This window comes from Kryptolebias marmoratus, linkage group LG6, assembly GCF_001649575.2.
Source record: "Kryptolebias marmoratus isolate JLee-2015 linkage group LG6, ASM164957v2, whole genome shotgun sequence".
Classification (NCBI taxonomy): domain Eukaryota; kingdom Metazoa; phylum Chordata; class Actinopteri; order Cyprinodontiformes; family Rivulidae; genus Kryptolebias; species Kryptolebias marmoratus.
This window is the reverse complement of record NC_051435.1, coordinates 15,771,598-15,799,394: the sequence shown is the minus strand read 5'-3', so window position 1 is coordinate 15,799,394 and position 27,797 is coordinate 15,771,598. Positions and strand designations below refer to the sequence as shown.

Here is a 27,797-nt window from a genome sequence, read left to right as displayed (position 1 = left end):
TTTTTTTTTCTTTTTTGGAATAAACTCATTTATTTCTCCCAAAGGAAAAAGGCTCACGTTTTTAGCAGTATTTACATTATACAGTACAAGTTCGATATCTGTACAAGTCACTTAAAATGCTCAGAAAGAAAGTCATACTGCAAAGTGGTCAAACAATGACAATGACAAGACCGAACGATCTTTTAAAAGTTCACTAGAGGCTAAAACGTAACCAACCGTCAGGCTAAACCAGTGTTCGAAGAGAAATCCCTGCAAAAATATTTCATTCAAGACAAACATTTAATAGCATTAGAGATGTTATGGAAGAGTTTGGTTCACGTTCAGACTCGTTCAAAAACTTTAAGAACCTTTAACACTAAAAAGGTACCATTTATGTACCAGTGGACAGTAAACAAAAAGAAATCTTCCAGTTGCATCCAGCTGGATGCAGCCACAGGCACTGAGGATGGACAATGAAATGTGTACCAGTTCAGCTTTTAATTGGTGTTTAAGGAATGTTAATGTGGAATCACGGGTCTCTGCCTACATCTCACTGAGACTTCTTCATTAAGCAGAGTGCTGGCAATGACGCTCGTCTTGGAGGACACATGTTAACAGCTTATAGATGCAGCTCTGCTGTCATTCCCACAACCAGCTTCCAACTTTTCACCCAGCGTGTGCCTTTGAAACATCGCAGGCAAGTCCACGTGCAGTACGCACGCTCCTCCTCAAGGCTACAGCTGCATGAGAACAATGAGGCTCACAAGTTTGTCTCGTCCCACGCTGGGTCATTAATGCTCTTCAGCACTCTCCTCACAACTTTCTCCAAGTCCTTCCGCGCTCTCTGCTCCTCCTCCAGCGACCTCTTCATCTTCTTATTATCCTGTGTGGATAAATAATCATCTTAATGAAGCTGCCATGAAAAAGAAAGATTTAACAATCCTGCATCGACATGCAACCCCATCCTCAATAAAAACAAAGTTGTGTTTTTCATGTTTTCAGCTTCTGTAACAAAAAAAAAATCAGATCTGCAATCTAAAGCAGCTAATTTTGACTTGCAGAGTATTTGCTTTTATGGGCGGCACATAGCAGGACCAGTCAGGACTTTTTATGAAACATCTGCACTCATTCACCTGCTTCAGCTCTTGAACTTCATCCCGCAGGGCGTAAACCACATCCACCAGGCTCCTTTAACAAAACAAAACTGACACTTACATCCACCAAAATCAGACTCTTTGCACACACAGGTGTTGTTCTACGATGCAGAAATACAGCAATCGACGAATATAAAACAGAAATCCAAACAATTAATCTATCCCACAAACAATATCCTCAAAGGCTGTTACTACTGTAAATATTTGAATAGTATCACAAACAGGTATGAATTAAAGCAGTTAAGATGAACTGGAAAAAAAAAATCCTGCATGAATAAATATCACAATGTTCTCCACAGAACCAGATGGGGAAAACAATGTATGGGATTCCTGGTTTGGGTCTTTCCATGGGATTCGTAAAGCATAAATACAGTGACTATGAAGGGCAGAGAAGACGTATGAAACAAATGAATCCGTTCTCTTACTTCTCCTCCAGAGCACTCTGCCCGTTGCGACTGGGATCCTCCACGAGAACTTTGTCTTCACCGGGGATGATCACATGCAGCCCCGTTTCCCTTCCTGCCACAAAACAAAGCAAAACCACCACTGCTGCTTCACTTCTCTTACCTTACAGTGCACCGAGTCAGCTAAAGGAATTGTTCAGACTATTTGGAGCTGGGTTCTGTGAAAAGGTTATGACCAATTAATATCTCACCTGTTGTAGATAGCTCTTTGAACCACCTTAGTTTGGAGAAATAAAGTCCAATTCTGACCAGACTAAGCTAAGAGCTAGTCCACTGTTAATTCTGAATTACAATTATTCTGGTACAAATATGATAGTTTTGCTGGAAGTGCCCCAGGCTAGCTGCTGCTATTTGTATTTGCAAATAACTATAGAATCCTATTTAAAGAAACCAAAAGTGACGCTGGTGTAAAGGTTCACGCAACAGCACTGGCTTTAATTGACCCACTATAAAACTTTAGAGATTTAAATTCTTTCAAGCAGGCAGCCATCCTTATTGGTCTTAGCATCGTTCTGACTGGCTGTTAGCTCGTCATCCTGTCAGAATTAGGCTATTTTTCCAAACTGAGGTCATTCAGTCGAGGTATCTACAGCACTGAATTGTTCACAGAGCCTCACTTCAAGAGTGCTGAACTACCACTTTGTTGGAACATCAGCCAGCATCCAAAACACGTAAACAAACAGGTAATAGGGTGTTAGTAAGAGGGCAAAACAAGAATCAAGAGACGGTGAAAAGAAATGAAAGGCTGTGAAAACATCCATCGTGAATCACATCAATACATTCAGAACACGACTCAGTCAGTGTAAATTTATTGAGAAACTCACATCAAAAATAATTAGATCTGCAACAACAAAACACCAGAAAGTCCGTGTCTATCAATTGACCGATTTATTAAAACTCAGGATACAGCGTTTGGGACTTGAAACACTTCAGCAGTGTAGAACAAATACACTGAAGGCGCTGGGCTGCAAGTAAGACAGTCAAACATGTGACTTGAACGCAACATCAGAGCACGCAGAGGACAATGTTGGTTAGAGATAGCTCGTTTTTTTTATTTCCACCCTGTCTGTCCCAGAGTTTGACTTGTTAAATCACAGAATACACCTGTCACAAAGTTTAGCACATGATAGAAGGACAGTGAGATTCTTAGCTCAAATATTCGCCGAAGGTAGAGTTTTTTTTTTCTGGCTTCAAGACAAGTATTATTTACAGAAGGGGAGACTTATGTGCTCTTTTTATTTCAAGTTCACTTGAAAGGTATTTTGAAGTTGAAAGAAGAGTTTACATTGAAGAATTCCTTCATTATCCCGGTCGCGTTTTATTTCTTTTTCTTCTTGTTTTTAACCTTCACCGCGAACAAAACACTGAAGGTGAGCATTTACACTACAAATGAGCATTCACTTTACAATTACACTGAATACTGAAGTCTACCTTTAGGAATATATCAGACAGACTCTTGGTAGACACCAAAAATTACAGAATATCACAGAGTCCACGCCACACGCCCCGTCCCGTCCCACTGGCCCATTACATGATTGTGCAAAATATTCAAAACACGTTTTATAACTTAATGTAAACTCCTCGATACAGACAAACTGAATGTAAAAAAAAAGAAAAAAGAAAAACTGAAGATATTCTTCCAGGGATCATTTTGTGAACATCGACATACAGAATTTAAAATAAAAATACAAAAAAAAACATCTGTATACAAAATTATAAATACATAACAGAAATCCTTTCCTAAACAATGAAACTGTAACAATGGACCCATATATATTTCATCTGTCATTCACTTTGCTCGCTGTAAGAGGATGTCAGCTTGTACTTTTCATACCATTACTGGAAAAATACTTCTTCATAAAAATAGGTATTAATACAAGAAAAGAAAAAGGGAAACCTCACAAGCTAGCAAAGGCAAGTTGCAGCTAATGAGACATTAGCATAGATGCTAGTTTGCGGTAAGACAAATGATACCTTAGCTAATTTTGTGCCAGCTAAATACAACTGTATGGATTATTTACTCCTTGCAGAAAGTTATGAGCAGTGTAAAACCACATATAGAAAAAAAAGAACAGTTACCAACACTTTGCTCGATCCAGGCTGCTTCTGTTAGCTAATCAGACCTAAAGCTTGAGAGATGAACCTGTAATTGTTTATTTCAATCAGTGGCAATCAGACCTTCTCCGGCATGTCTTTCCCGAGAAGGTAAAAAGAATTTACAGTCCCTAAGCTAGTATTTATTTACAAATTAAAGATCAAATTAACAAATCACGTGCAACTCCATTCTCCCCAGTTTGAAGAACGCTGATGTAAACGGAGCCAGATTAGCTTCCAAGGTAAAAGAAAACAATAACTTTGTGAATTTTTTTTCAAAATACTAGAAAACAAGTACGGTTGGTTTATTTCCAAAAGGAACAAGTTTTAGTGCAGAAGATATTGTAGGGGTGTAACAGTATATATATTTGTACCAAACAGTTATGTTACAGATGTCTGGCATTGGTACAAAGAACCAGACAAAGAGTAAGTTAGTCTCAGGTGATCGCCATTTTGAAGAGGGTTGATGGTTTATTTTAAAATTGCTTTTTTGGAGAGGAGAAGTGCTCTACAGCCTCTTCACATAGGAAGCAGTTTGAGCTTTGTAAACTGAAGGAGTGGCACAAAAAGGGGCAGACATCTGATCTGCACCCAAGTTCAGCATTGGTTGCTAGGAGCCAAAGAAATATCCAAGAAGTAGGCAGCTTTTCCAGCCACAGCTTTACTGCTGTGTGTGTGTGTGTGTGTGTGTGTGTGTGTGTGTGTGTGTGTGTCTCATATGTAAAGCCCTGGCATTGGGTTATTGTCTGTTTATAATAAGAGGATACAAAACAAACAAACCTAGAACTTAGCACTTTTTTCCTTTTTCTTATTGTCCCAAACAGTGACCCTCATACTAGGATACATACTAAATAGTAACTTATGTGTACTGTTACACCCTTAGTATATTGCTTAAATACTTAACAAATAAAAGGCAATCAATCTGCATTACAGGTCTATAATTGATTTTATTTGAATTCTAGTTTGTGTCAGATTAATACATTTTACCTGATTTGGTTTAAGTCTATTTATCTCAGTAGCTTGAGATTTAAAATAACAGACATTAGTCTATGTAGATCTAGCAGATGTTGAGATGATAAAACAATATGGGAACTTATTACCGTTGAGAAACTGAAAGAGAAGAAGTGTACACTTGCAGACAGCTTCCCTTGATTTTGTCAATTAGACCTGACATGGAAAAACACATTGGAGTTGGAGTTTTAGTGACAAGTAGAACCAAATCTATCCGCATGTTGCTTAAAACCTGTTTTACCTTGGCTTAGCACACCCTCTACATTCTAAATGTTTGGTATATTGATTTTAATCCCGTTGGTATATTCACCTAAGGAGCCTGTGATCATTTCATCTTTTTGCAGGAGCGACAACAAGACAAGAACAAACTGAATTTTATATACTATTGAACATAGCAAGGGCCTTTTTCCCCCACCAGCTGCCTACATATATTAAGTTTTATCTTCCTTGGACCTTACAACATGAGTACAACTTTAAATTATGTAACAGCAATGATATAAAATGAGAATTTGGATTGGCATGCTGCTTTATTTCCCAGACAGCAGGGGCACATGTGCCTGAACCTGTATGTGCATGCTTGTGTAGCGTCTGTGCTTTGTTTGAGCGTACGTACTCTAAAAACGTACGCTGAACAGAATTAGTTGAGTACGCTCGTTCTTGAATTGCATCTGAATATCAGACAGGAGAAAAGAAAAAAAATAGTCCCCATCTATCCCTCCCCCTTTACTCCACTCTTAAAATCCTTGTTGTCTCCGCCCAGAGTCCACCATGTTTATGGTCAAACAAGGAGAGTGGCCACATTCATGAGAAATTAACAATAATTAGCTAACACTTACTGCATGACTACTACAGAAAGAGAGGAGGCACATAAAAAGGGAAATGTGGCAAAAGGCAACAGGGAAATGCTTAAAACATTTTCAAACAAGCAGTCAAAAATAAGTTAAATAAATTAACAAAAAATAACCAAATATAATAGAAAATAAATAGATAATTAAAAAAAAAACCTCTACTTCTTTAATACATCTAAGTCAAAAGAGGTAAGCGCACTACATTACATTAAAGTACAGCATGGCGGCACTGTACGTTCTTTAGTTCTGGTGCGAGATGCAGCTCTTGCGCGGCACTGAGCCCATTCTGTAACTGTGGGTGGTCCAGATGGAGTCGTAGTCGGAGTCCTCCGACAGGTCCGAGCTCAGGTCTGGCCGAGACACGCTGCTGCGGCGGCCCGACGACTCCACGGACGACTGGTCCACGTCAGCGAGCACGTGGTTGTGCATCAGGTCAGTGCCCTGCCAGGCTGATTGGACCAGGCCAAGGTGACGGTGGCGATGCAAACGTATGGGGAAGGGAGGGGCGATGGAGGAGGAAATGGTGGTCGACGAAGGTGTGACGGTGCATGGTGGTTGGGGATGTATACGCAGCACGCAACAAATGGCAAATCATAAAAAAAGCAATGATGGATGCAGAATGAGAGGATGGAGGAAATTATAGAAGGAATTTGAAAAATAAAAAAAACACCAAAAAAGAAAAACAAACTCGAGGTAAATGAGAAGAATTTACCAAAAAAGTAAGAAATGGAAAGGAAACAGAAAGAGAAGATACTGTTAGAAGGATCAGTTCGGTGTTAAAGAAAGACACCAAGTGCAGAATACAGATACGGTTACAAGCAAACAGCGCAAACGCCAGCATGACCCGCTTTTCTACGCAAACAGGTGTAAGTTCTTTAAATGTTCTTACTGGAGTTGAGGGTCTGCCTGGTTTTGGCGCTGGTGCAGTACGCTTCAATGACTTTCAGGATCTGAGCGTCTTCTTCCAGAGCCGCCGTACCTGAGAGGAGAAACGGGAGAACCATTTATCTACATGTTCTTGGTCTGATATTATTTGTCAACTAAAATACAAGAACGTTGTTTGCGTCGAAAGAGAGGGGATGAAAACAACAGTAAATGGTTTCTGGGCTCTCAAATAGGACAGAATTTTACTTTATTTTTAAAGAGACCAACCTAGCTACATTTCTGAAAACTAGTGAACTCTGTGAAAAAAATTCAAAATAGCCAAAATAGCATGCTTTAAGAATTAAAGTGTTTATCTCTTGCATTTGTGGACATGAACTATATGATAAAAAAAAAAAAAAAATAACAATAACCAGAAGAACAGTTCACAGAGACAATGAATGTGTCTGCATGTGTGTATAATTGTGCACATGAATAACTCATCTTACATTATTGCTAAACAAAATTTACAGATTTTAGAGGAAGACAAGCTGTAATCGATGCATCTTTTTCCAGAAATACCTCAAATCATTTTTATATATTACATGACTGTACTAAGAGTTTGGGGCTAAACTGTCATTTATTGTAAACGTTTGGAAAAATTTAACATTAAAATATGACAAAGGCATTTCTATGCTGTTGGAAACATGTAGTCAAATACTGTCAAAGGAGAAACTTTGCGCCAATAAAAAGAAAAACAAAAGCTGCTTTTGAAAGCATGGTGCAGTGACACTGCTCCTTTAGGTCCTGCCATGTTTGACGGGCTCACTGGAAATCAAACAGCAGCTACTTACAGGTGCAATTAAAAACTGGCCTCAGACTGCTAAGACCCAGAGTTCAAACAGCCGACGTTCATAAAAGAGCTCACAAACTTTAAAACCAAAAGAGAAAGCGTAGAAGTGTAATAAAGAACATGCCAGTCATTTTCTTAGTCATTCACTAGGTTATGAACGGTACATTAATCCACCAGAGTCAGGCTGCCAACACTGAGTTTTACTATAATGCCCTGAGGTGAAGTTAATCAAGCCAAGGTGTGCCAGCTAACTGTGTTAAAAATTCCTGTTCACACCTTTGAGTGGTCAGACTAACAGGATATATTAGGAACATAGCAGGAGAGCTGGGAGTAGAGCAAACTGTAGCTGATTGTGATTAAAACATCAGGAAATACAGTAGATGTACTGAACAATTAATTGTTAAAAAAACAGGTGAAGAAATATTTTAAACTCACTCTTCCTCAAGGCAAATTCCTCCTCAGACTGCTTCCTCTCAGGTTTGCGTTTAGGAAGGAGTTTCTTCACACTCTTAGGACTTTTACTAAGATCCTGCAGACGGAGGACAAAAACGGGGAAGATTGTGAGAGCGTGCGTAATAAAACTCGCTGCAGAAATGCCCCGTCCCTCACCTCTTTGTAGCAGAGAGCGGCGGAGGGCCGCAGAGGGGGTGCAGGCCGCAGGCAGCTCAGGCTCCACGGTTTGGGGGTGTTGGGAGGCTCCAGGGGGCCCCACATCAAGGTGCTGTGGGTCGTCCCGTGGGAGGACGGGTGCGGCAGGGTGTGGTAGGTGGGGGCCACCGTCATGGACCTCCCCTCGGCATGCCGGGATGGGGTGAGAGGGTGAGATGGGAGCTGAGGAAACATAACAACGCTGGATTTATACTCCTTGAGAAGTGAAAAAACCTGCTCTCACTCATGTGGTTGTGAGACTTTCTTTTCGGCACGGACATGTTATAGTCAAAGAGAAACTATAGCACAGAGCTCCTAGAAAGCTCCCTTAGGGGTACGGTGTGGAGACACCTGTGTCTCCAAGTTGTTAAGATGGTTGTATTTCCTAACAGGCAGTTAGTCTGTTAGGTAATTAAGCTCATTAGGAGACAACTCTACAAATATGTGACTCAAATGGCTCTGAATATATAGTAATTGTTACAGAAACACCAGCAGACCTGCTGTTGTCCTGTTTGTTGCTCACTGACAGCCCACTATGGGACGTGGCCGCCTGTGTATCTCCATACAGAGCAGCTAACTTACATTCGATCCCAAAAACATTTTGGGGTACGCATTTAAACGACCAGGTGTGAACGCATTACTGGAGACAGACAGAGTGCAAAATCCGAACAGGGCCTGTGTTTAGTTGTTAAACAAACTAATTCTAATATAATATACTCCTAATTTTAAATCAGCTAAATCAATAACCTTTATGTAAAGTCCCATATACTGTAAAAAGAGTGAGTTACTTCTCGACATAATGCAGCCAGCTATATATGCAATATCATTGTGCTGAGTCAAATGTAATGCATTCTGCCAATAAAACTGATTTTTATGCATTTTTATTTATTTAAATGTAATTTTGTCCTACAGTCACTCTAAACAGACCACTTCACACAGAGCTGCAGTTGCTTATGACTGCTACAGATTATGTAAGACAACTTCTCACAGTATATTGATTTTCATGATGGCAGACAGTGTGAAATCAACATACACGCTCTGAAAGTCCTCTCTACATGAGGGTGTTAATGATCTGAAAGAAAATGCCCGTCTGTGTGTGACCATGAGCTCCTGACCGTGTGGCAGGGAACAGTGAGGGGTTTGTGGCTGGGGGCCGTGGCAGCCGTGTGTTTGATCTGTCTCGTCAGGTGCTCCACCCAGTCCTGCAGGTCCTGCTGGTTCGAGCACATCACCTGAAGACGGTCAAACATGGTGCCTGCGTGGACAGAAACGGCGCTGCTTAAGGCTCCGGCTTTTCAAACATTTAACAAATGGCTCATGTCGTGCAGTCTTACCACTGAGCTCAAAGGCAGTTTTATGGGCGTCACAGTCTTCGAGTTTGGTCACTGACATGCCAGCCAAGGGCAGCTTTCCCTGCAAGGAGAAATCATCTCATAATTACCCCATGGCAAAATAAATGACATGCGTTTTAATTCACAATGATCTAACGACTAGATTTGATTTGAAAAAAAAAAGAGAAAAGGTTTAAATCAAATTAAGAAGATATAATGGTTGACTCACCTGAAATATGAAGCCACTCATCCTGGGACTTGCAGACAACATGAGGAGGATGTGAGGGAAAAGCATCAGGTAACGCTCATTCTTCTCCTGACAAATTAAACATTTAAGAGACTAATGAGGCATAATCTTGACTGTGTGTCATTGATGTGAACTATTAATTTGACCAAGTCTGAAAACGTGCCGTTTGTTCTGTATCAGAGCATTTTCTAAGCTCAGGAAAAAAATCAGACTCATTAAACTGCTCATGGGTTCAAAACTAAAACATGGTCTAAGTAATTTTATTTATCCTTTGTTTAACCAGGAAAGTTCCAAATTAAATGATAAATACATCTTTTAAATGTGTGCATTGTGATGTTACCTTAAAAAATGGAAATGACTATTTAAAGCTGCTCTTAAAGAGTGAGGTGCAGGTAAAGGAGGTTGATGCTGTGGATACCTCTGACATGGGACTCTGGACTAACACCTGGCTCATGTAGATGACCGAGCCCAGGGTCTTGATGTCGTCTCCTTCCCACAGGCGGATGTTCTCAGTGAGAATCTGCAGCTCCAGCTCTTTTCGTTTCCGCACCTCCTGGCACTGAGCCTGTCATGATGGAAGCAAGGAACACCTTAAAAGGCCTGCTTTAAATACTTTCTATGTCAATTAAAGTTTGGTTGCCCATACACCAGACTGAGGAAACGTGCTGAACTTACAGACAGATTTCTAAAAGACACCATGCACTTCTGAATGTCTGGCCGATCGGGATGACTCTCCTAAAAAAGTAGAACAAACATAGCTTATTAACCACACAGATCAAAAAGAGAGTTCTGGATAAATGTTGATGCCCAAACACACCTCCATGTGCCTCTCCAGCTCTTTGAGTAAGGTGGGGTATTTGTCCAGTCTTATAAAGGGTTTACTGAGGCCTGTGGTCAGGGTGATGATCCCAGGACTGACTGCACCGTGCCCCTCCATAAACTCCCCAAAAACTTCACTGAAATTAGAAGTCAAAGAAAAAGTATACCGTTGAGCTCCCATTAAACTGTAGTGGCCAACATTTTTTTAAATATGTTGCAATTCTGAGATCTAATGAACATGTTGAAAGACTTGAGTCATTCTATCTAGAGTCAAACTGATTTTATGGTGAATTTCCAAGCTTTTACCAGCACTTAACTATGGTGATAATTAACATCTTCTTAAAAAGAGCATATATTTTCAAAATACTGACTTTGTCATAACATTAAATCAGATGTTGTTTTTGTTACTTCAACCCCATAAACAATCCAATTCACCAAACAGCTCCGTCATAAATAATCTGAGTAAGAAAATCCTCTTATCTGCATTTGACTGGTTGTTTGAAATGAAGACAGGCTGCGAATTGTAAAATTTGTAAACATACCTGTGTTGGGTGAGCACATTCACTGCAGAGGGATGGTTGGAACAGTAACCGACATAAAGAGCCTTCATTTGGGGCATGAGGTTCAGGAAGAAGCTGCCGACTCTTTGCTGGCTTTCTGGAAGCCTAAAAGAGAAAAATAAATAAATAAAAAGATCAGCTGCAAACTACACTGAAAACAAAACAATCTGGAGGAAAAAGGATGACAAATGAGAATGCACAAAATGGTTTTAAAGCATTCTGAAACCAAAATGTTGTAATTTCTACATTGTCTGTTTTAATCCAACATCTTGCAGTACATGCAGCCCAACACTAGATGTCAGTCTGCTCATTACAAAACAGTTGGGTGTGCTGGGAGGGACTAACTTGGTGCAGTCCTCCAGTGATTGGACCAACATCTGCTGGAAGGTGCTGATCTCCTCGAGGTTTCCCAGAATCAGGGCCACATCGGAGCTGCTCAGTCTGAAGGGGGAAAACGTTGGTGCAGAAACGTCAGGGAGAAGAATCGACTTACTGTCATCTGAAACAAGTCGAGCGATCTTTGATGCGATTCATCGTACACAACAAGGATCACACAAAAGGAAAAGACGTCCTACTTGTCAATGCTCTGAAGAGGTCGCAGGTAGTTCGTTAGGAGGCTCTGAAGGTCTTTGGAAAATTCTGTCTCAGTTTCTAAAATGTTCTGTAAGACCTACAACAGAAAGAAAATAATAACTCTGAATAAGCAGTGTTTTGCAGCATTTGGTCATCAGCTTCTTTACTGATTGTTGAAATTACAGTCAGAGTACACAGTACAAGAATGAGATGATAAGCCATGCCATGTGCTGATTATGTGCACAAATCTGAACAAAATGAAGCAAAACTAGAGGTTTGTATTTCCAACAAACCCCCAAAAAAGAGACACTGAGCAACTAAATACAAGACAGAATTATCATAAACGTGTGAAACTGCAAACAAACACATCCAGACATATCTTTTAAACCAGTAAAAAAAGAAAAAAAGATGCACCATTTGCTCTGTGTGAGACGGAAAATTGGATTCTTCTTGCACACGTTCACATCGCGCCACTTTGATCACATTTTTTGAGGAGACAGACTCTCCCAGGGGACGCGATTAACAAATGGAAAACCAGATAAACAGGCGCAGACGGAAAAAGCAGCCATCGATGAAAGCCAACAGACACTGACATGATGTTGGTGGAGACAGCAGGAGCAGAGAACTGATAAATTAAACATGAGTGACAATAAAACCCAAAGGTTGTAAAACAGGGTTGTGTTGATTTCTTACCAGGTTGTAGTAGGTCTTGCTGATTACAGAAGTGTCAAAGCCTTTAGGTGGACTCTTGAGGTTGCCGGACTTGGGGGACACTTGTTTGTCTATTGCCAAAAGAGAAGCAAATAATGATGATACAAACAAATATTTGGTGGCTGTATCAAATGAAACTAACAGGCTGTGGTTTTATAAAAAGGCCTTAGAACATGATTCACATTGTCATACTCGAATCACACAGAGAATCTCATCGCAGCATAAAGTTGATCATTTATAGTTTGTCTTTACTGCTCATCCGTCATTCAGTGGAAGAGAGAGCAAAACCTCCATCAAAACATAAATAAGAAGTCAGCTTGACAGGAACAAACCTTCCTTGTTTTCTTTGTAAGCACTACAAAAACACTATCACTTGTTTGTAGCAGTAAAATAGGAATTATGTATCAAACTTTCAAAAGAATTTGTTGGTATAATAACAGTGTTTATGTACTGCATTGTTATCCCTTTCTATGAAAGTAATAAATATCTGTACCTGGTGATAATCTGATCACATCCTAAAATATAAGTTACCAGAGGAAGTCCTGTTTTTTATTACGTTTCACTTTTATAACTCAAACGCGTCACGTTTAACACATTTGTGCTGTCAACAATGTGTTTTAAATTATGATCTTTTTTCCCCTCAGCAAGATCTCTTCCACCTGCCTCCAGTCATGCACGGCTTTCCTGTGCAAACTTTGACAATCTCAATCTGTATCCTGATTACAGACCTTACTGCAGCCTCAAAACCACCACCCCTCACACCAAGACACACTGATGAGCCCTCTGCCTCCCACTCGGCCCGTCCCTCTCTACCACTCAGGTAAAGAAGCAGATGGAGAAACTGTCAGAAGCTAATGATGACCAGAGGAATCTTATTGGCTTTGTGTCATCATAGTGGCTGTATTTGTGACAGTGGTGTTGAATTAGATCCAAACAGAGATGCATAACCAGAGGGAGCTAGGTTAGGTTGAATTGCAGCCGAGTGCTGGAGGATCAATGAAACAGAGTGCAAAGTGTAATCGAGACAAGCCCAGTCCTTAAGAATAAAGTGTTAAGGCCCAGAGTTCCAGCAGCCAAAGGTTAAAGGTACTGTCAATGTATCCAAGGTTAAACCATTAAAGTCATAAAATAGAATAATGGAGTGTATGAAAAGATGCCCTCTAGTTTAGACACAATAAAAACAAAGACAACAGTGAAGTAGGATTCTGAAAGAGCAGCAGCAGCCAGTGGCGCCAGCATCCATTTTCATTGTTATAGATTCTTCATGTCTGTTTTAGCGACGCAGCTTTAGTTGCAGTTATGTGGCATGTTAATGCAGATTTGTCGTTTATATATACTTATAATTAGGACAATGCTTCGCTTCCATTTTGAAGCCATAGTTATTCCTTCATTTAAATTATTTTTACCCTTTGCAACTCTACTGAAATTAATTATATAAATTCATTTAAAAGATAAAAAATAAAAAGGTAGAATTTTTTTTACATGTTCTGAGTTACAACAAAAGCAGTCAAAGCTCTCCAGTGGGAATTAGAAACAATGCCTTTGTTTGCCTTTAATTTATGAGAATTAACCACAACGAATTGTTTTGTTTTCATCTTTTCTTTTGCACCCCATCGACTGACTTTCACACCATGTGGCTTCATAACTGTTGTACGAGCACAAAAACAGCACATAGCAGCTCTCCAGCAACAGATACGGCAGTGTGTTGCTGTCACGCGGCCAAATGGAACAACAACAAAAGCAGCTGTGCTGTTCTGTACTAGTTGACAAGACTGATTTGACAAGTTTGTTCATGACATTTTTTGCAAAGCCATGCACAGAGAGGAGACTTTATTACATTAAACAAATAAAAGATGACTAAACTGCTGCCTGTTGTTTTGTTTTGTTTTATTATTCTTTGTTGGGATTAAGTCATGAGGAAAACAGTGTGAGCAGACCTCTCTATTCCCAGCCATATCCGTCAGCACTGTGGTAATTCCATGCTGGCTTTAAGTTGCAGTTGCTGGAAGCTGCATGGAAGGCACCTTTACCAGATGCTCACACCAGCCTAACGGTCTCCTTGTGATGCACATCAATTGATTGGGAAACTGGCAAATTCACCTTTCAGCTCAGTTCTGTTTTTACAGCAACAACTGCTAACTTTGCCACTGGTGGTATATGGACTACTCTGCAACCTGGCTGCTAAATTGGTTCACATTTGAAAATAGGATAGACGTACAGGAGAATATTACTAGAAAACTATCATGACAGGAACCTGTAATTACCAATCAGAGCATCTTTATTATCCATATTAGGTACTTGTAAGACCTACCGGAGCCTTTGACCTCACGCACATAGTTGCTTGGAAACCAGCCAGTCCTGCCGCTGAGCATCCCCTCCCACCAGCCGCCCTCCTCCTGACGAGTCACGCTGATGATGTCACCCTTGTTGAAGGTGAGCTCATCCTCGTTGGTCTGCTGGAAGTTGAACCGAGCCTTCACCAGCAGCTGCTGTCCGCTGTTTTCTGACATGTCCTGATGAGGGAGGAGAGGACGTGGCCAAAGGAACGAGAGGCAGATTCAAAAGGAAGCAAATCTTGCACAGAAAATATTTCTCCTCAATCATTATTTGATATTTTACACTTAGCAGAGGCTTTGATTTGACTCAGCTGTGACTGAGTGGTAGCTTAGGTAACAACTCAATTTAATATTTTGAAGGATTAAAGCTCTAATGCCTCCTGTGGCGTGCGTAAACCTTACCAGACTTCGAAACTGGTTCTGCAGCAGCTTGGAGGATCGCCCCAGTGAAGCCTGAGTGGACAGTGATTCAAACGACTTGATGCGGTGGGCGGACGAGTGCCGGGCGCACACCGAATCACTGCCCACGCCAATATCTACACACCAAAAGGAAAAGGCAGGATATAAATAAACCAGGCTTGGTGTCTCCAGTCAGCACCCACGCATTAATAACTACCGCACTTTCTTTAATAATAAAAAATACCCAAATCAGCATGTTTAAATAAGTCACACTGCACTTATTTTGACCAACCTGCAGTCACTTTATTCAAGGTGACCAGACTGCTCAGCACCTTGGAGAAGTTCAGGCCCAGCAGCAGGTCACTGGCCTCGAACGGCTGTGGGTGACAGGAGGGCACGACATGAGAGGCAGGAAGGCCGCGACAAATTAGTTTCCCCCTTTTTTAAAAGCGGTCCCTCACTGCAGAGCAGCAGGACCGTGACATCAGCTGACCCAGTGCCAGTGCTGAGAAGTCGATCGATAACTCTCACCATCTTTCACAGAAGTGGTTAGCAAAACACACAAGCTCAGCAGAGCTGCACATTTGTCTCCAGCAGCTGCAGACTGACAGCCTGCAGTCTTCTTCCATGACTTTGCCCGACCGAGGTGTGATTCTTGTACAGCCAAAGCCTCACATACAGGATTATAAACCTTTGTGGTGTTTAAACTCACTGCGGCTGTAAAGGAGAAGACACTTTCCAGAAGGCAGACATCAAAACCCAAGCGGAAAACACAGACAAGTTTCATTTTAACAGGAAGAGGAATGTGGCGACTGGTCCTTCAATTAAAGGCAACAGTTTATTTTTTCTGTTTTTTGTGCTTTTTTTGTTTGATTTGTTAAATAATTCTAAAAGATTATGCCTAGAATATCGAATACAACATGTCCCAATGGTACTAAGGGATTTGTCTACTTTGACCTGCAATCAAACCTCTAAAGTTACTTATTTCACATATTTCAGACATCATGTACTTGCTGTAGCAAATACTCATCCATCTGTATTTGTGAAAACTTGAAACATTTCTGACTTCTGGATTAAATAAATTAGTGGAACACAAACAGAGGAATCCTTGGCAAACAAAAAAATGTTAAGAGTTATTCAGTTTTTTGTCAGAACTTGTTACATTACATCGCGCTGGCACACCTCAACCAAGGGAGGAAAAAAAAAAAGAAACTAGCTCTGAGAAGCTCAACTCAAGGAAGAAAAACAAAAGTCAGCAAGAGAGACAGGAGTGTTAAAACACACCGCATTGAGAAATCACAGAACTCTGACGGCTGAACGGATTGCAGAGCTGAAACAAAGTGTTGCCAACCAGTATCAACTAAAACAGTGTGTGGAGAAATCCATGCAGCTGGATAACAGGGAAGAGTTGCCACAACTGAACCCTTTATTGGATTTATGTTAAACAACACAAACAGGTGGACCAATCAAGAAGTGCGCAGTAACCAGGAGAATAATCTTCTCTGACAAATCATCCTTTAAGCTTTTTCTTTGATCAAAATAAATCCTTGTATGGTTTGAACAGCTATACTGTCAGATTCCTATAATGCCACTGCATCGTACAGAACGTCTAAAGAGTATGTGTCAGTTTAAAGCGACCTTCCGCTTCTTAATATTGGAGTCATTAACAGGGATGATGCGGATTCACGCAGTCGACACAGTTAGAAATGGCATTAAGAGCACAGCAGTGATTCTGAACACCTACATCCTTCCCAATAATCACAACATGTTAACACAATTAAATATTTTATTGGAGTGATTAGTAAATAAATAACATTTTTCCCAAGCATGATGTTCAAAATACAGTTTTAGGGGGAACTTTAATCCATGATTCTGCTTATTGAATTGATTAAAAATCTCTTAGCAACTGTTCAAAACCTGTACAACTCTAATCCTCAAAGTTTTGAAGCAGTTGGCAGAAAAGGATCAATTCAGTATTGGATAATATCATTGGTAATAAGCACGATGGTATTTTTAACATCTGTAGATCATTGTGCTGCAGTAAATATTATACCACCAAATGTGGATTAAAATAAAGCTAAAAAACAACCTATAATCATAATTTGATTTCCCTTTTTTAGAGCTCCAACTGTGTAAAAATATCTGCGTGATACAGTTACAGCTGCTAGCTGTAGCACTTCTGGTGCAGCCTGGGGGGAACTTCTTGCATGAATATCGTATTTCTACCAGAATAGCTGTGTAATGTGAAGCAGGCAGCAATGCAAAGGTTTATGAAACAGGATTTGAATGAAATTCGATGAAAGTTTTCGGACTGGAGTCGTTTTAAGACTGCAGCAATCCACGCTGGCCTCGGCCCCACTCAGACTAGCAGATGGCTCATCAATCCAGTCAGAACTAAACCCCATTTTCTCCAAACTGAAGCTGAACAAATACGATATTTAAAACTATAGATCATCGAACTTTACCTTTAGTGAAGACGGGCACAGAAAAATCAAGCTAATCCATTCAAGAGCTGGGTCCTGACATAAAATTCACAGAGCACAGAAAAACAAAAACAAATAAAACCCGAACCTTTCCTTAACCGATGTAAAGCTGTAACCACTATCTGCACAATCGCCATCACAACTCGGACGGGCCTCTTGCTCGGTATGAATGGCAGTGATTGTTATCTGCGTTGCTGAGGGTAACAATCGCCTCGCTTCCTGCGTAATGGCGTCATGTGATGAGTTACTCTCGCTTCACTGAGTGACAGAGTTTCATTCATCTTACACTGACTGCAGATACACCCTCAGGGGAGTATGTGAATGACTGTGTTTGAGTTGTGTGTGTGTGTGAGCGTGCCAAAACCTACGAGACTTTCTAACCTCTCTGCGCTTTCAAGGGAAACCAACCAAGAGTTAAACAATAAATTTAATGAAAGGCTGAGCTTTTTCCCCGTTTCCTGGGTGAAGGAAGCTTGAGCTTCTAGATGTTTGCCAATCAGAAATAATTGGGCTTTTTGGGTAGGTCTTACAGAAAACCTATGTCCTCATGTTAATGCTACCCATAACCCAAGATTTAGAACATCTAATTTGAAGTATATTCTCCTACTAAATAGAGCACACCTTCAATAAATTGACATGTTATAAGGTGTCACTGATTCCTTTTACAATAACAGACATGATGGATTTTGGCAGCATTTAAGATGGTCTTATATGCAACAATGTGACTATATCAAACATAATACGTCGGAACAACATCAACTAGACAGAATGATTGAACGAAGAAGTGAAATATTTGAGTTTCTATGCTTGCATAACACTTGTAACACTTCATTTAAAGTGTGCCCCTAAGAATACCTTTTCTTTTTTTCTATATCCATCCATCCATTTTCTTTACCCGCTTCTCCTTTCCGGTTTGCAGAGAGCTGGTGCCGATCTCCAGCAGCCACCAGGAGAGGAGGGGTACACCCACCAAGCCCATCACAGGGCCACATGGAGACAAACAAGACTAACAACCGTTTGCACTCTCGCTCCCACCTAAGGGCAACTCACAGTTCCTCCCTTTACTCAGGAAAAACAACTGAGACACCCTTTTCTCGTGGCATGAATGCACAAAATGGAAGTAGGACTTTTTAGCCGTTTTCACATTGGATGTGGTGTGGACTGGGCTCCTCTCACATATGTGGCGCAAGATGGGAGAACAGATCTAAGCTGCGCAAGGTCCCAGCCGCCTTCTGTGCTGCACACTGCACTAAAGTTAAAACAAGATCAATTCTGGCACAGTGCTTTCACGGCACCTCGAGGTTTCCGCTCCAAATGCACCCCAATCATATCAAGAGCTTGTGTGTGTGTGTGTGTGTGTGTGTGCATCGATCTCTCCAAGGTTTCTACAGGAGTGATCGGCTGTTTCTAATTTTATAAGCCCGAAAGGAGCTCTCCTCAACGCTTCAGCTGAGAAAACTGCTTCCCACGCGGCTTGAAGTAAACCTGGAAGTGGTCGTTGTATAAATGAGGGCACTGAACAGGTCTAAACTCTCTGGACTCGAAAGATGTTAGAAACGTACACCCTTTTTATCTACTGCTTACCTCTTCCTCCATATCATATGTAACAGCATTGTCGGAGCGCTGATCAGACACAAACAACCCTCTAAAATTCATTTCCGTCCACAGTGAACATGAGCAACATTTGCATGTCCTCTCCCACCCACCGTCCTCTGCCCCGCATTCGTGAAATGAGAGCTCCTCCAATCCAAGAACATTTGAACACATCCACGAGGAAACGCGCTGAATGATGGACGGGAACGATTCAAGCGGAGAGGTAATGAGCATGACTAATGTGACGGGCTTCGACTTGTTTGCCGTTTCTCCAGCTTCGAGTCGTGATCCTCCAGAGCGGGCTGACACAACAGTGCTACGACTGGTACCGTCAAAGAAATGTGTGCATACCTGCCTGAGGTGTTACAACCAACCACGCTGTGAAAAACCAAAGCTACTCAGTTGATTTGAACACAATTAAACTGAATTAAGTCCCAAAAAAGGAGCAAATTGGCTACATTTCAAGGTAAAGATTCAAATAAGGTGGAAAATATTAGTTTAATTTCACCCTTTTTTTGTTTTCACAATTAAATGCACCTGATTTTAAGACATTAGGTCTATCCATAAAGTTAAAGTTAGTCTAAGAGTGAGTTTTATCAGGGACTAGATACTCATATAACCCCAGTCCAGCTGACTGTAAGTTTTTTAGTTGTTTCTTTTGACAAGAAACTCTTATCTGAAATGTTACCTTTCTCACCCAGCGGGCTTCTTGCAAATTAAATGAAGCTGTAGAAAAAAATGCCTCAACTATTTTGACCACAGTAATGGTAAATTCTGTCTGTAGTGCATTAGATACTTTTTATATCTCTGTACATTGAGTTTGTTAAAAAAGAAAACGAAGGCAGAAGTAGTACATGATGTTCAGAAGAGGTAATATTTAAGCCATTCCTAAATAATTAAGGTGCTGCTTATGTCGCAGGAAGTTTCTTTTTTTTGCTGACCTGCAATTTAAAAATTACAGTCAAACACCAATAAAGCAGGACACAACTATCACACTTTTTACCTAAAAATGACCTGATAACAACAGCCGCAATATATTTTTTTCCTGTACAGCTAATCAAAGCTGTGGCTAACCACGGTAGCTTTAAATAAGCACCTGAAACTCAGTATTTTCAAACATAAAACTCCCAATAAACGTTTAAATCATGCCAACATGGCCATACGTATCTGGTAAGAACTGTCTTGGGCACATATAGGGATTTCAACAAATGATTTTCCTAACTTCATTTGTCACCATTAGAGTTTTCTGTCATCACAAACGTCAACATCTCTTATCAGCGTCCAAAGGCGGGCAAGTAACTGATCCCACAGTGATTGCTCGGGTAATGTTAGTGTTTCATAGGCACCACGGGAGGCCTAAAAATCACTTCCTGTGGTCAAAAGCATCAGGGGTTAAAGGTCAGCACAAGCAGCTGCGCCTGTGTCAAACACTGTCTTGATTGTCTAAACCGAACCACTAGATCCAAAAGAAACCTGCCCACGTAAAAGGGAATAACAACATCGCAGCGTTTTCTCTTTTACTTTCACGGGCTGCTGTGATCTATCCACCACAGCTAACTGGGGTCGGAGCCAGCGGTGCTCTGGAAGATCATTTTGGCTCTGCAGATAGTTACGTAGTGGACTGCCGTGGCCCAAATTACAGTAATCCTGCTATATCCAACTCATTTTAAAAAAAAAAGTCACCGATTTGATCACACTCTTGCATGCAAGTAAGTCATTAAGTGTAAGAATAAAGCTAAATTTGATATAGGTAACAACACAGAACAGTTCATCCTCCAAAGCTGAATGAAAGGAATAGAGGAGATAGGGATTTATGTTTGCAGAAAAAAAATTAAAAATAAAAAGGTTATTTCTCAACAGCACAAGCAGACCCTGTTCCTGCAGTAAGCAAACACAACACCAGCTAAACAAGACATATCCACAGATTATTTTGCATTTTAGCAGCCTAGCATTTAAACTGAATGTTCTGCAAACTGAGTGTGGCAGTTCTGTGCATAGCTGTAGCTCTTTTTTTTGTCTGTTCAGTGGCTGGAGGCTGTGAGGAGGGGGGGGGACAGGCGTTGCAGAGGAACACTGAGTTTCATTGTCACAGGAGGGACGTTCAATGGGCCGTCTATGCGCGGACATAAACAGCACTCTGTCTTTAATTGCCGAAGACGGTGAGTGGGTTTTTTTTTTTATTTTATTTTTTGTCACGGCCGAACATTTCTGCTTGAGCCCGAAAATGCAGAGGCTGTGAACACCATCGACACGGGAGCAGGCTCTACTTACATAACCGTGGCTGCTCTTTGTTTACAGCTGCAGCTCAGAGAAGAAAAAAAAAATGGCCCGAGGGAACTAGCACCGGTGACAATAAAGCCAATAATAAGCCCGCAAACAGAGCTTTGCATTAAGTTACCGTGCAGCTTGACCAGAACTCCTATATATGTGAGTGCAACAAGCTGAACTTTACGGTGTTTCCTCTTAGTTCCAGCCGGCCAGGAGGAGCTCTCCCAGCCGGACGGTAGGTGATTGTTCCCGGCTGCTAACTCCCTCCTTCTCCCCCTCAGGCTGGAGCTCCGTCCGTCCACTCCATTGTATCCCCCCCGAGCATTTTAAACACACACTCTCTGAGATAATATGCGGACTGGAGTTCTAAAAAGGGTCAAATGTAAGCCCACATTTAAAATATATATATATATATAAATAATAAGTCCACTTACCTCGACGCGGAACGATGTGCAGCCCTTGAGAAACTCCTTTATGTTGCTCAGACACTCGCCGTCATTCTTCGGCTCGGGGTAAACCTGAGGAGACGGAAACGCTGGTTAGCATTTTTAAAGAAAAATAATAAAAATATTAACTTAAAGCCGCTTTAATTGCGCCACGCGCTGCGGCCGTTTGTAAGTCAGTTGCCTTTAAAGTGTATCTTCTTCGTCGACACGCATTATGACTCCGTGTGTGTGTGTGTGACACACTTCAGGAGGCTGAACACACAACCCAAACACCAGGAGGAGGAGGACTGAGGCGAGGAAATGACGTGAAAAAAAACCCGGAAAGACACACATAATGATGGCGCAATGACTAACCACCAATGACTTATATGGATACGTGATGTCATGTCTATCCATATAAGTCATTGCTAACCACCTTATACTGTAAATGAATAAAAGCAGATATTGGTCTAAATACTAAAATGATCCAACAAAGCAAACTTAAGATAAAAAAAGACTGATTAAAACCTTTACACAATCTATTCTACAACTGTGGGGTCTCTTTATGGAGCTCCGTCTGTGCCAAAAACATCGCTCTGCTCTCTATGTTTGTATTTGTAATTATTGCTGTCATTAACGTGTGTCTTTCTTTGTCTTTCCACCCATAGAGCAGCGGTGTCCAGTCCTGGTCCTGGAGGACCACCGTCCTGCATGTTTGAGGTGTTCCTCTGCTTTGGCTCGCCTGATCGGAATGACTGAGTCATCAACAGGTTTCTGCAGAACTTGAAGACCTGCTGAAGGATAGTGGCCCTCGTGGACCAGGACTGGACGCAATTACACCTGGACCGGCCATTCTTTGTTTGTCTGTGTCTCTTTCCTGTCCTCTCAAACCCCAGACAGTCCAGGCAGATGGCCGCCCGTCCTGATCCTGGTTCTGCTGGAGGTTTCTTCCTGTTAAAAGGGAGTTTTTTTCTTCCCACTGTCCCCAGTGTGCTGCTCAGGATGGGAAACTGCGACGAAGTGAAGATTCAATGCTTCCTTAGATAGATAACTTCTACCAATTTTTTTTTTTTTAAATAATGTATGTGAATGTTTTTGTACAGGGCTCTGAGACAACTTTTGTTGTGAACTGCACTATATAAATAAACTGAATCAAACTTAAATGATAAATACATGTGCGCCTGATTATGTTACAGAATAGAAGACCAAAACCAGGGATGTAGAAATCTCAGCACCCATGGCGTCATGTGTCCAGGACCGCTCTATATGAATCTGAAGTCCTGCTCCTCCTGTTCTTTAATAACTTTTAGCGCTTGTGTTTATTTTTTCGTTATCACTGCAGGGACAGTTCTGACACCGACTGGTAGTGATTCTTGAAGACGCTCACGAGACATCGCATAGATACAAACATTTACCATTGTTTGTTTAATATTTCATTCATGTTGTGAACTCTGAAGCTGATGTCCTAGAGTCGTTTGCATTGTTGGATTATGTTTTTCACATGTTTATACCAACCAGGCTTTCTGAAATTAAACGTTTCTCATAAAAAATAAAAAGTTTAAAATGAAAGCACCAGACTGCTACGTTTAAATATTGATTTGGAGCCACTAGAAAACTACAAATAAACCAAAAATATGCTCCAACAGTGCAAAGACCTCTCCAGGACATTGGCATCAGAGTTACCAATAACAATGATATAAATAATAAAAATTTAAAAAACAAGGAGTTCCCACCATGTTACTATGCACTGATGGCTTGTAAAGGTCTTCAAGAATTGATTTAATGAAGAAATAAACAGTTACTGTTCTGAGCATGAAGCTGACCTCTGCTTCCTGTTCATGTAGAGGTCCTGGTTTGCACATGCTCTTAAGAACTGCACAATTCATTTATTGCAACTCTTTTTCCCCGTCTGTTAACAATTTCCCTCAGGTCTTGATAAGTTCAGGACATAATCAAAGTTGGACAAAACCAGAATCAGAATAACATGAAAACAATTCAGTTGCTGTTTTGGATGCAAGGGCACAAAGCGATAATGTCAAACAGACTGTTTTCATGTGACGTCATCAAACTAGGTGTCGGCCATGTTGGAGGTATAGAAGATGCAAAGAAACGAGTTGCCCATTGAGCTCTCTTTCATCCTAAGTGCACCAAGTCATGTAGTTAAGATTGTAAATTGCAGCCAAGGTTTTACAAATTGATCTGATCACAAAAAAACCAAATAAATAAATAAACAAAAGTTAGCCATAATCAAAGAGAAGAATGCCAGAAGCTGTAGGAAGAGAGGAGGCATTTGAGGCTAGCCAAGCTACGTCAAACTTGTGAGTGTGCTCACATTGTCACACACAGACATTCACTTAGTCCCAAACTGTGTTGGTAGAGAATAAATATTGTTATCTCTCACGTTCATGATCTGCTGCTATCAGTGGCTCATACTGTAATGAACAGAAACAACGCAGAGATGAGTTAGGACTCCAAAAGATGAGCGGATTAAATCAATAACAGCACGGTTCAAACTTTCCTCCTTTGTTGTTTTACCTCAAATTTTTACCTGCTGCACAAACTGTTTTATCTCAGCATCGGAGCCAAATAAAGGACAGAAAACTGATTTGGTGTTTGGGCTGCAGCCGATCTGCTCATTTATCCATATCCTCAGATGCTCCCATTTATACAAGCATTTAACACAATGAAGTGTGTTTAACTGTGCCCTCCAAGAACACAATAAAACTTAGCTTTCTAGAGGAAGTTTAAGAAGAAACAAGGTTTGAAACATGGTCTTGAGTGCCTGACTGCTTGCCCTACTGTCTATCACTCCCCTATGTTTACAAATCATTGACAGAAATAGGTATTTGATTCACTACAATCAAGCCAGACCTTTAGCTCCCACAGCTTGGTTATGTGCCCATATGACACACAGATTGCAACCAATCAATTACCCAACCAATTTCAGACACTTCTGATCTCAACTCTATTTGCATACAAAGCACAACGAACCAATTTCTTCCAATCCAACCTGTCCACCATCATGGGCAAGACCAAAGAGGCGTGGATCTACACAAGGCTGGAATGTGCTACAAGATCATCAGAAATGAAAGTGTTAACAATTCAACTAGAAGCTTTGTAATCTTTTTAAAAAGCTGTTTATGCTACTTGTCCGTTTTGGCTGAAACAAGTAGCTAAAATGAACCGTTTTTCCAGCTAAAATGGGCCCCACTCCTAAATGACAATAAAGGAAGTCATACAAAATGGATGCATCCTGATACAATCAATATATTTTAACAATGACTGACCAGTATTATCAATTCTATTCAAATTAGGTTGTTTACATAGTGTCTATTGACAACAAACCTCCTCTCAAGTCATATCAAATTATATGCGTTCCAATTCGGTTCAAGAAAGATCCAGATTAAAATACAGTTACACTCAGTTTAGTCCAGTTAACACGATCAGAATTAGGATACTGCAAAATACCAGCTGGTAAAAGAAGAAACCAGCAGATTGTGTCAAAATCTTTACTTTAATGCAATCCTGAGCAAGACTGAAGCAGTGATGGAAAGGCTAACAGGAATATAAAAGGGTTCTGTGTTGTTCTTGTTGTTTTTTTAATGCACAGAAAACAGTTCATAGTAGTAAAATGGCAGCAGAGAAACTCTATTTCTGTTTGCCGACTAACTTTTTATCAGACAAAAATACCAAGAAACACAAAACACAACATTTCAAACCATTTGATTTCAGAAATTTAAAAAAAAAACACAAGTTTTTCTTTCTGTCAGTGTGTTAAGTTCTTTGGTTTTGTCCCTCAGATCTGCATTAGTATGAAAGAATTAATTCCTCTCATCACGTATGCAAAACAATAAAAAGGCAGAGGAACCAGGTAAAAATAGGTTACTTCTTATTTCATGGGGGCAAAAGCAGCACTGAGCTTTTCTTCTTCAAACCTAGGCTCCTTCAGGCAGCTGTCTACAGACAGACACAAACACAGCACTGTTTCTTTAAAAAGGGAGCCTTCGCTGTTAATGGCTCATCTTCAGTGAACAGACAGCCTCTCATCCCTGGCCTATATGTGCGGAACCGACATGCAAAACATGGATTATAGGCTGAAAGCAGATGTAAAAAAAAAAAAAAACAGCATTCAGGGTCCAGAGCCGCACTGAAAGCACCGAGGCGTTCATTCTAAGGGATTATTATCCCTAAACCCATCTAATAAATTTGATTAATAGAGATCAGGATCAATACAGGGGGGGCTTTTTTTTTTGGATATGCAGCGAAACATATGTGCAAGCACAGTGCCGTTACGGCAGACAATAACAAGAGCTGCGGTGACCTACAAAAAAAAAAGAAAGAAATGCTCTCATGGATCAGTGGACAAAAAGAGAGGCCGGACAACAGAGCGCGTCGGTGCCGCGGATGTGGCCAGCAGCGCGCACAGACGCGCCGACGGCTGCAGAGGAGGGCTGGCTGGTGTGTGTGTGTGNNNNAGAGGAGGATGGGTTTTGCCCTTACTTTCTCCGTGGAGCCCGGGCTGAGCCGCTCCAGCAGGCGGCACAGGACCACCCCGTCCTTCAGGGAGCTCTGCAGGAAAGCCTCGGGGTCCGAGATGGTCTTCTTTGGCGACTCCAGCACCCCGAGCGTGATCAACCATGTCACCGTCTGCTCCGCCGAATTCATGTCCAGATCCTCCCCAACAAAGAGCCTGCGCTGCTATTTTTTTTTAAATTTTTTTTTAGAAGAGGGGGGGTATTTATTTATTTATTTATTTTTACCAGCGTATAACGCCCTGGTTATGCTGTCATCTGTACGTTAGGAGATAAACATCGTTAATCCACCCCGATAATAAAAGATGCTGTAGGCTATGTGAAACAGAGGACTGCGGGGAAAATTTAAAAAAAACAAACAAAAAAAAACCCCTCCCTCTTATTATCTATATATACCTCGGTTGGATGCGGGTGATGGAAATTCAGCAAGCCTCGTTTCCTTCCTTGAATGCTCCGTTTCCACCCCGTCTATAACCTGGAAATCTGTCAAATGCGCGTCGCCGTGATGCGTTCAGCGGACTGCAAACATGCGCATCGCAGCCGCCCCGTGTCCATTGGCTGACATCACGGCGGCGTGGAGGGGGGAGGGGGGGAGGTGTTGGACAAGCCGGTCCAACCAGCTGTTGGTCCACCTCAGCTTGGCACGAATACACGGAGGCTTTCATTCTGCATGTGCAGCTTTGCATATCATCCGTTTATTGGAATCTCTGTCCGGATCTGCTGCGAGCTGCTTTTGGTCACGTTCAAAATAATAAAAAAAAGGGCTAATATGCATGTTTTAGAGAAGAGGCTATTATCTCCCGTGCAGGCAGGGAGTTTTGTCCAGAAACCTTCAAGCCCCATAAAAAAGAGGCATAAGGCTGATTATTAGAATCCCAACAAGGATTGCAGAAGTTAAAGGAGAAGGCATTCAGTTTTACACAAGTGCTGCTTCTCTCTAAGGTCATGTTGAAATATATATTTAAAAAAAAACAACAACACAAGTTTATGCTTAAACTCTTCACATGTCAAAGATTAGCCTAAATTTCAGATTGGGGGATCACAACCTTTTTTCTTTTTAAAGGAACACTTCCTATAAACAAAGAAATCCCTATTATAACATCGTGAAATCACACATGTGCAAATTTGGGAGCAAATCTCTTCAAAGCAGACAACCTAATCAGCAAAAGCCTGAATATTATTGTTTCTTCTTATAAGTGAGCGAACGATCAGTCTAAAAAATAACATTTGACCAGCTTTTTCTTTAACTTTATCCTATCCTTTTTGGTGAATCTTGAAACAAACTCTGGTGATGTCTCTGGGATACTCGCGCACCTATCAGAGCTCTTAGTTTACATTTCTGTGCATTCTGTTTATTATAAAGACACTGCTCACATGAAGCAGCAGTGTCATTACATTTAAGAGCTCGAGATATCAGTGCACCCCTGAGCATGTTTCCTATAATTTATTTATGGAAAGCCACTTAAACCTCAAGCAGAAACTGACCAACAAGCAAAGCCTAAAATGGAGACTTTTGTGAATATTTACCTCAACTTCACTTTAAAATACAACAATGTACATTATTTAGGTTTGGGTTTTAAGAACTTAGAGATAAGGTCTTCTTAATGT

The 27,797-nt window shown here is 40.9% G+C and overlaps 1 protein-coding gene across 4 annotated transcripts; it reads right to left on the bottom strand.

The window, feature by feature from the left end:
• Positions 1-26,697, bottom strand: arhgef7a (Rho guanine nucleotide exchange factor (GEF) 7a). 4 transcript variants are annotated; one of them, XM_025004641.2, is made up of 22 exons: positions 26,158-26,697; positions 21,667-21,750; positions 15,181-15,265; positions 14,892-15,025; positions 14,465-14,666; positions 12,136-12,224; positions 11,445-11,539; positions 11,215-11,310; positions 10,852-10,974; positions 10,308-10,446; positions 10,166-10,225; positions 9,909-10,055; positions 9,473-9,559; positions 9,247-9,325; positions 9,028-9,167; positions 7,874-8,095; positions 7,700-7,793; positions 6,440-6,529; positions 5,814-5,999; positions 1,559-1,652; positions 1,113-1,167; positions 1-862 (listed from the first exon to the last, which is right to left on the bottom strand). In XM_025004641.2, the coding sequence occupies exons 1-22, from the start codon at positions 26,320-26,322 to the stop codon at positions 740-742; spliced, it is 2,589 nt and encodes an 862-aa protein (XP_024860409.1). In that variant the 5' UTR covers positions 26,323-26,697; the 3' UTR covers positions 1-739. The 4 variants fall into 4 exon arrangements, with proteins under 4 accessions (XP_024860409.1, XP_017265796.1, XP_024860408.1 ...); XM_017410307.3 differs by lacking the exon at positions 5,814-5,999 and having other exon boundaries at positions 26,158-26,694; XM_025004640.2 differs by lacking the exons at positions 5,814-5,999; positions 26,158-26,697 and adding an exon at positions 21,860-21,909.
• Between the last annotated feature and the right edge of the window lie 1,100 nt (positions 26,698-27,797).

What these genes read in the sequence shown, in the direction of transcription:
- arhgef7a (XM_025004641.2), bottom strand. Translation starts at nt 26,322, where the DNA reads ATGAATTCGGCGGAGCAGACGGTGACATGGTTGATCACGCTCGGGGTG. An exon ending in AACTGCCTTTGAGCTCAGTG is followed by an intron (nt 9,168 to 9,246) that starts GTAAGACTGCAC and finishes CTGTCCACGCAG; the next exon opens with GCACCATGTTTGACCGTCTT. An exon ending in GGGCTCAGTGCCGCGCAAGA is followed by an intron (nt 1,653 to 5,813) that starts GCTGCATCTCGC and finishes GTTTTGTGGCAG; the next exon opens with GAAGGGAAACGGGGCTGCAT.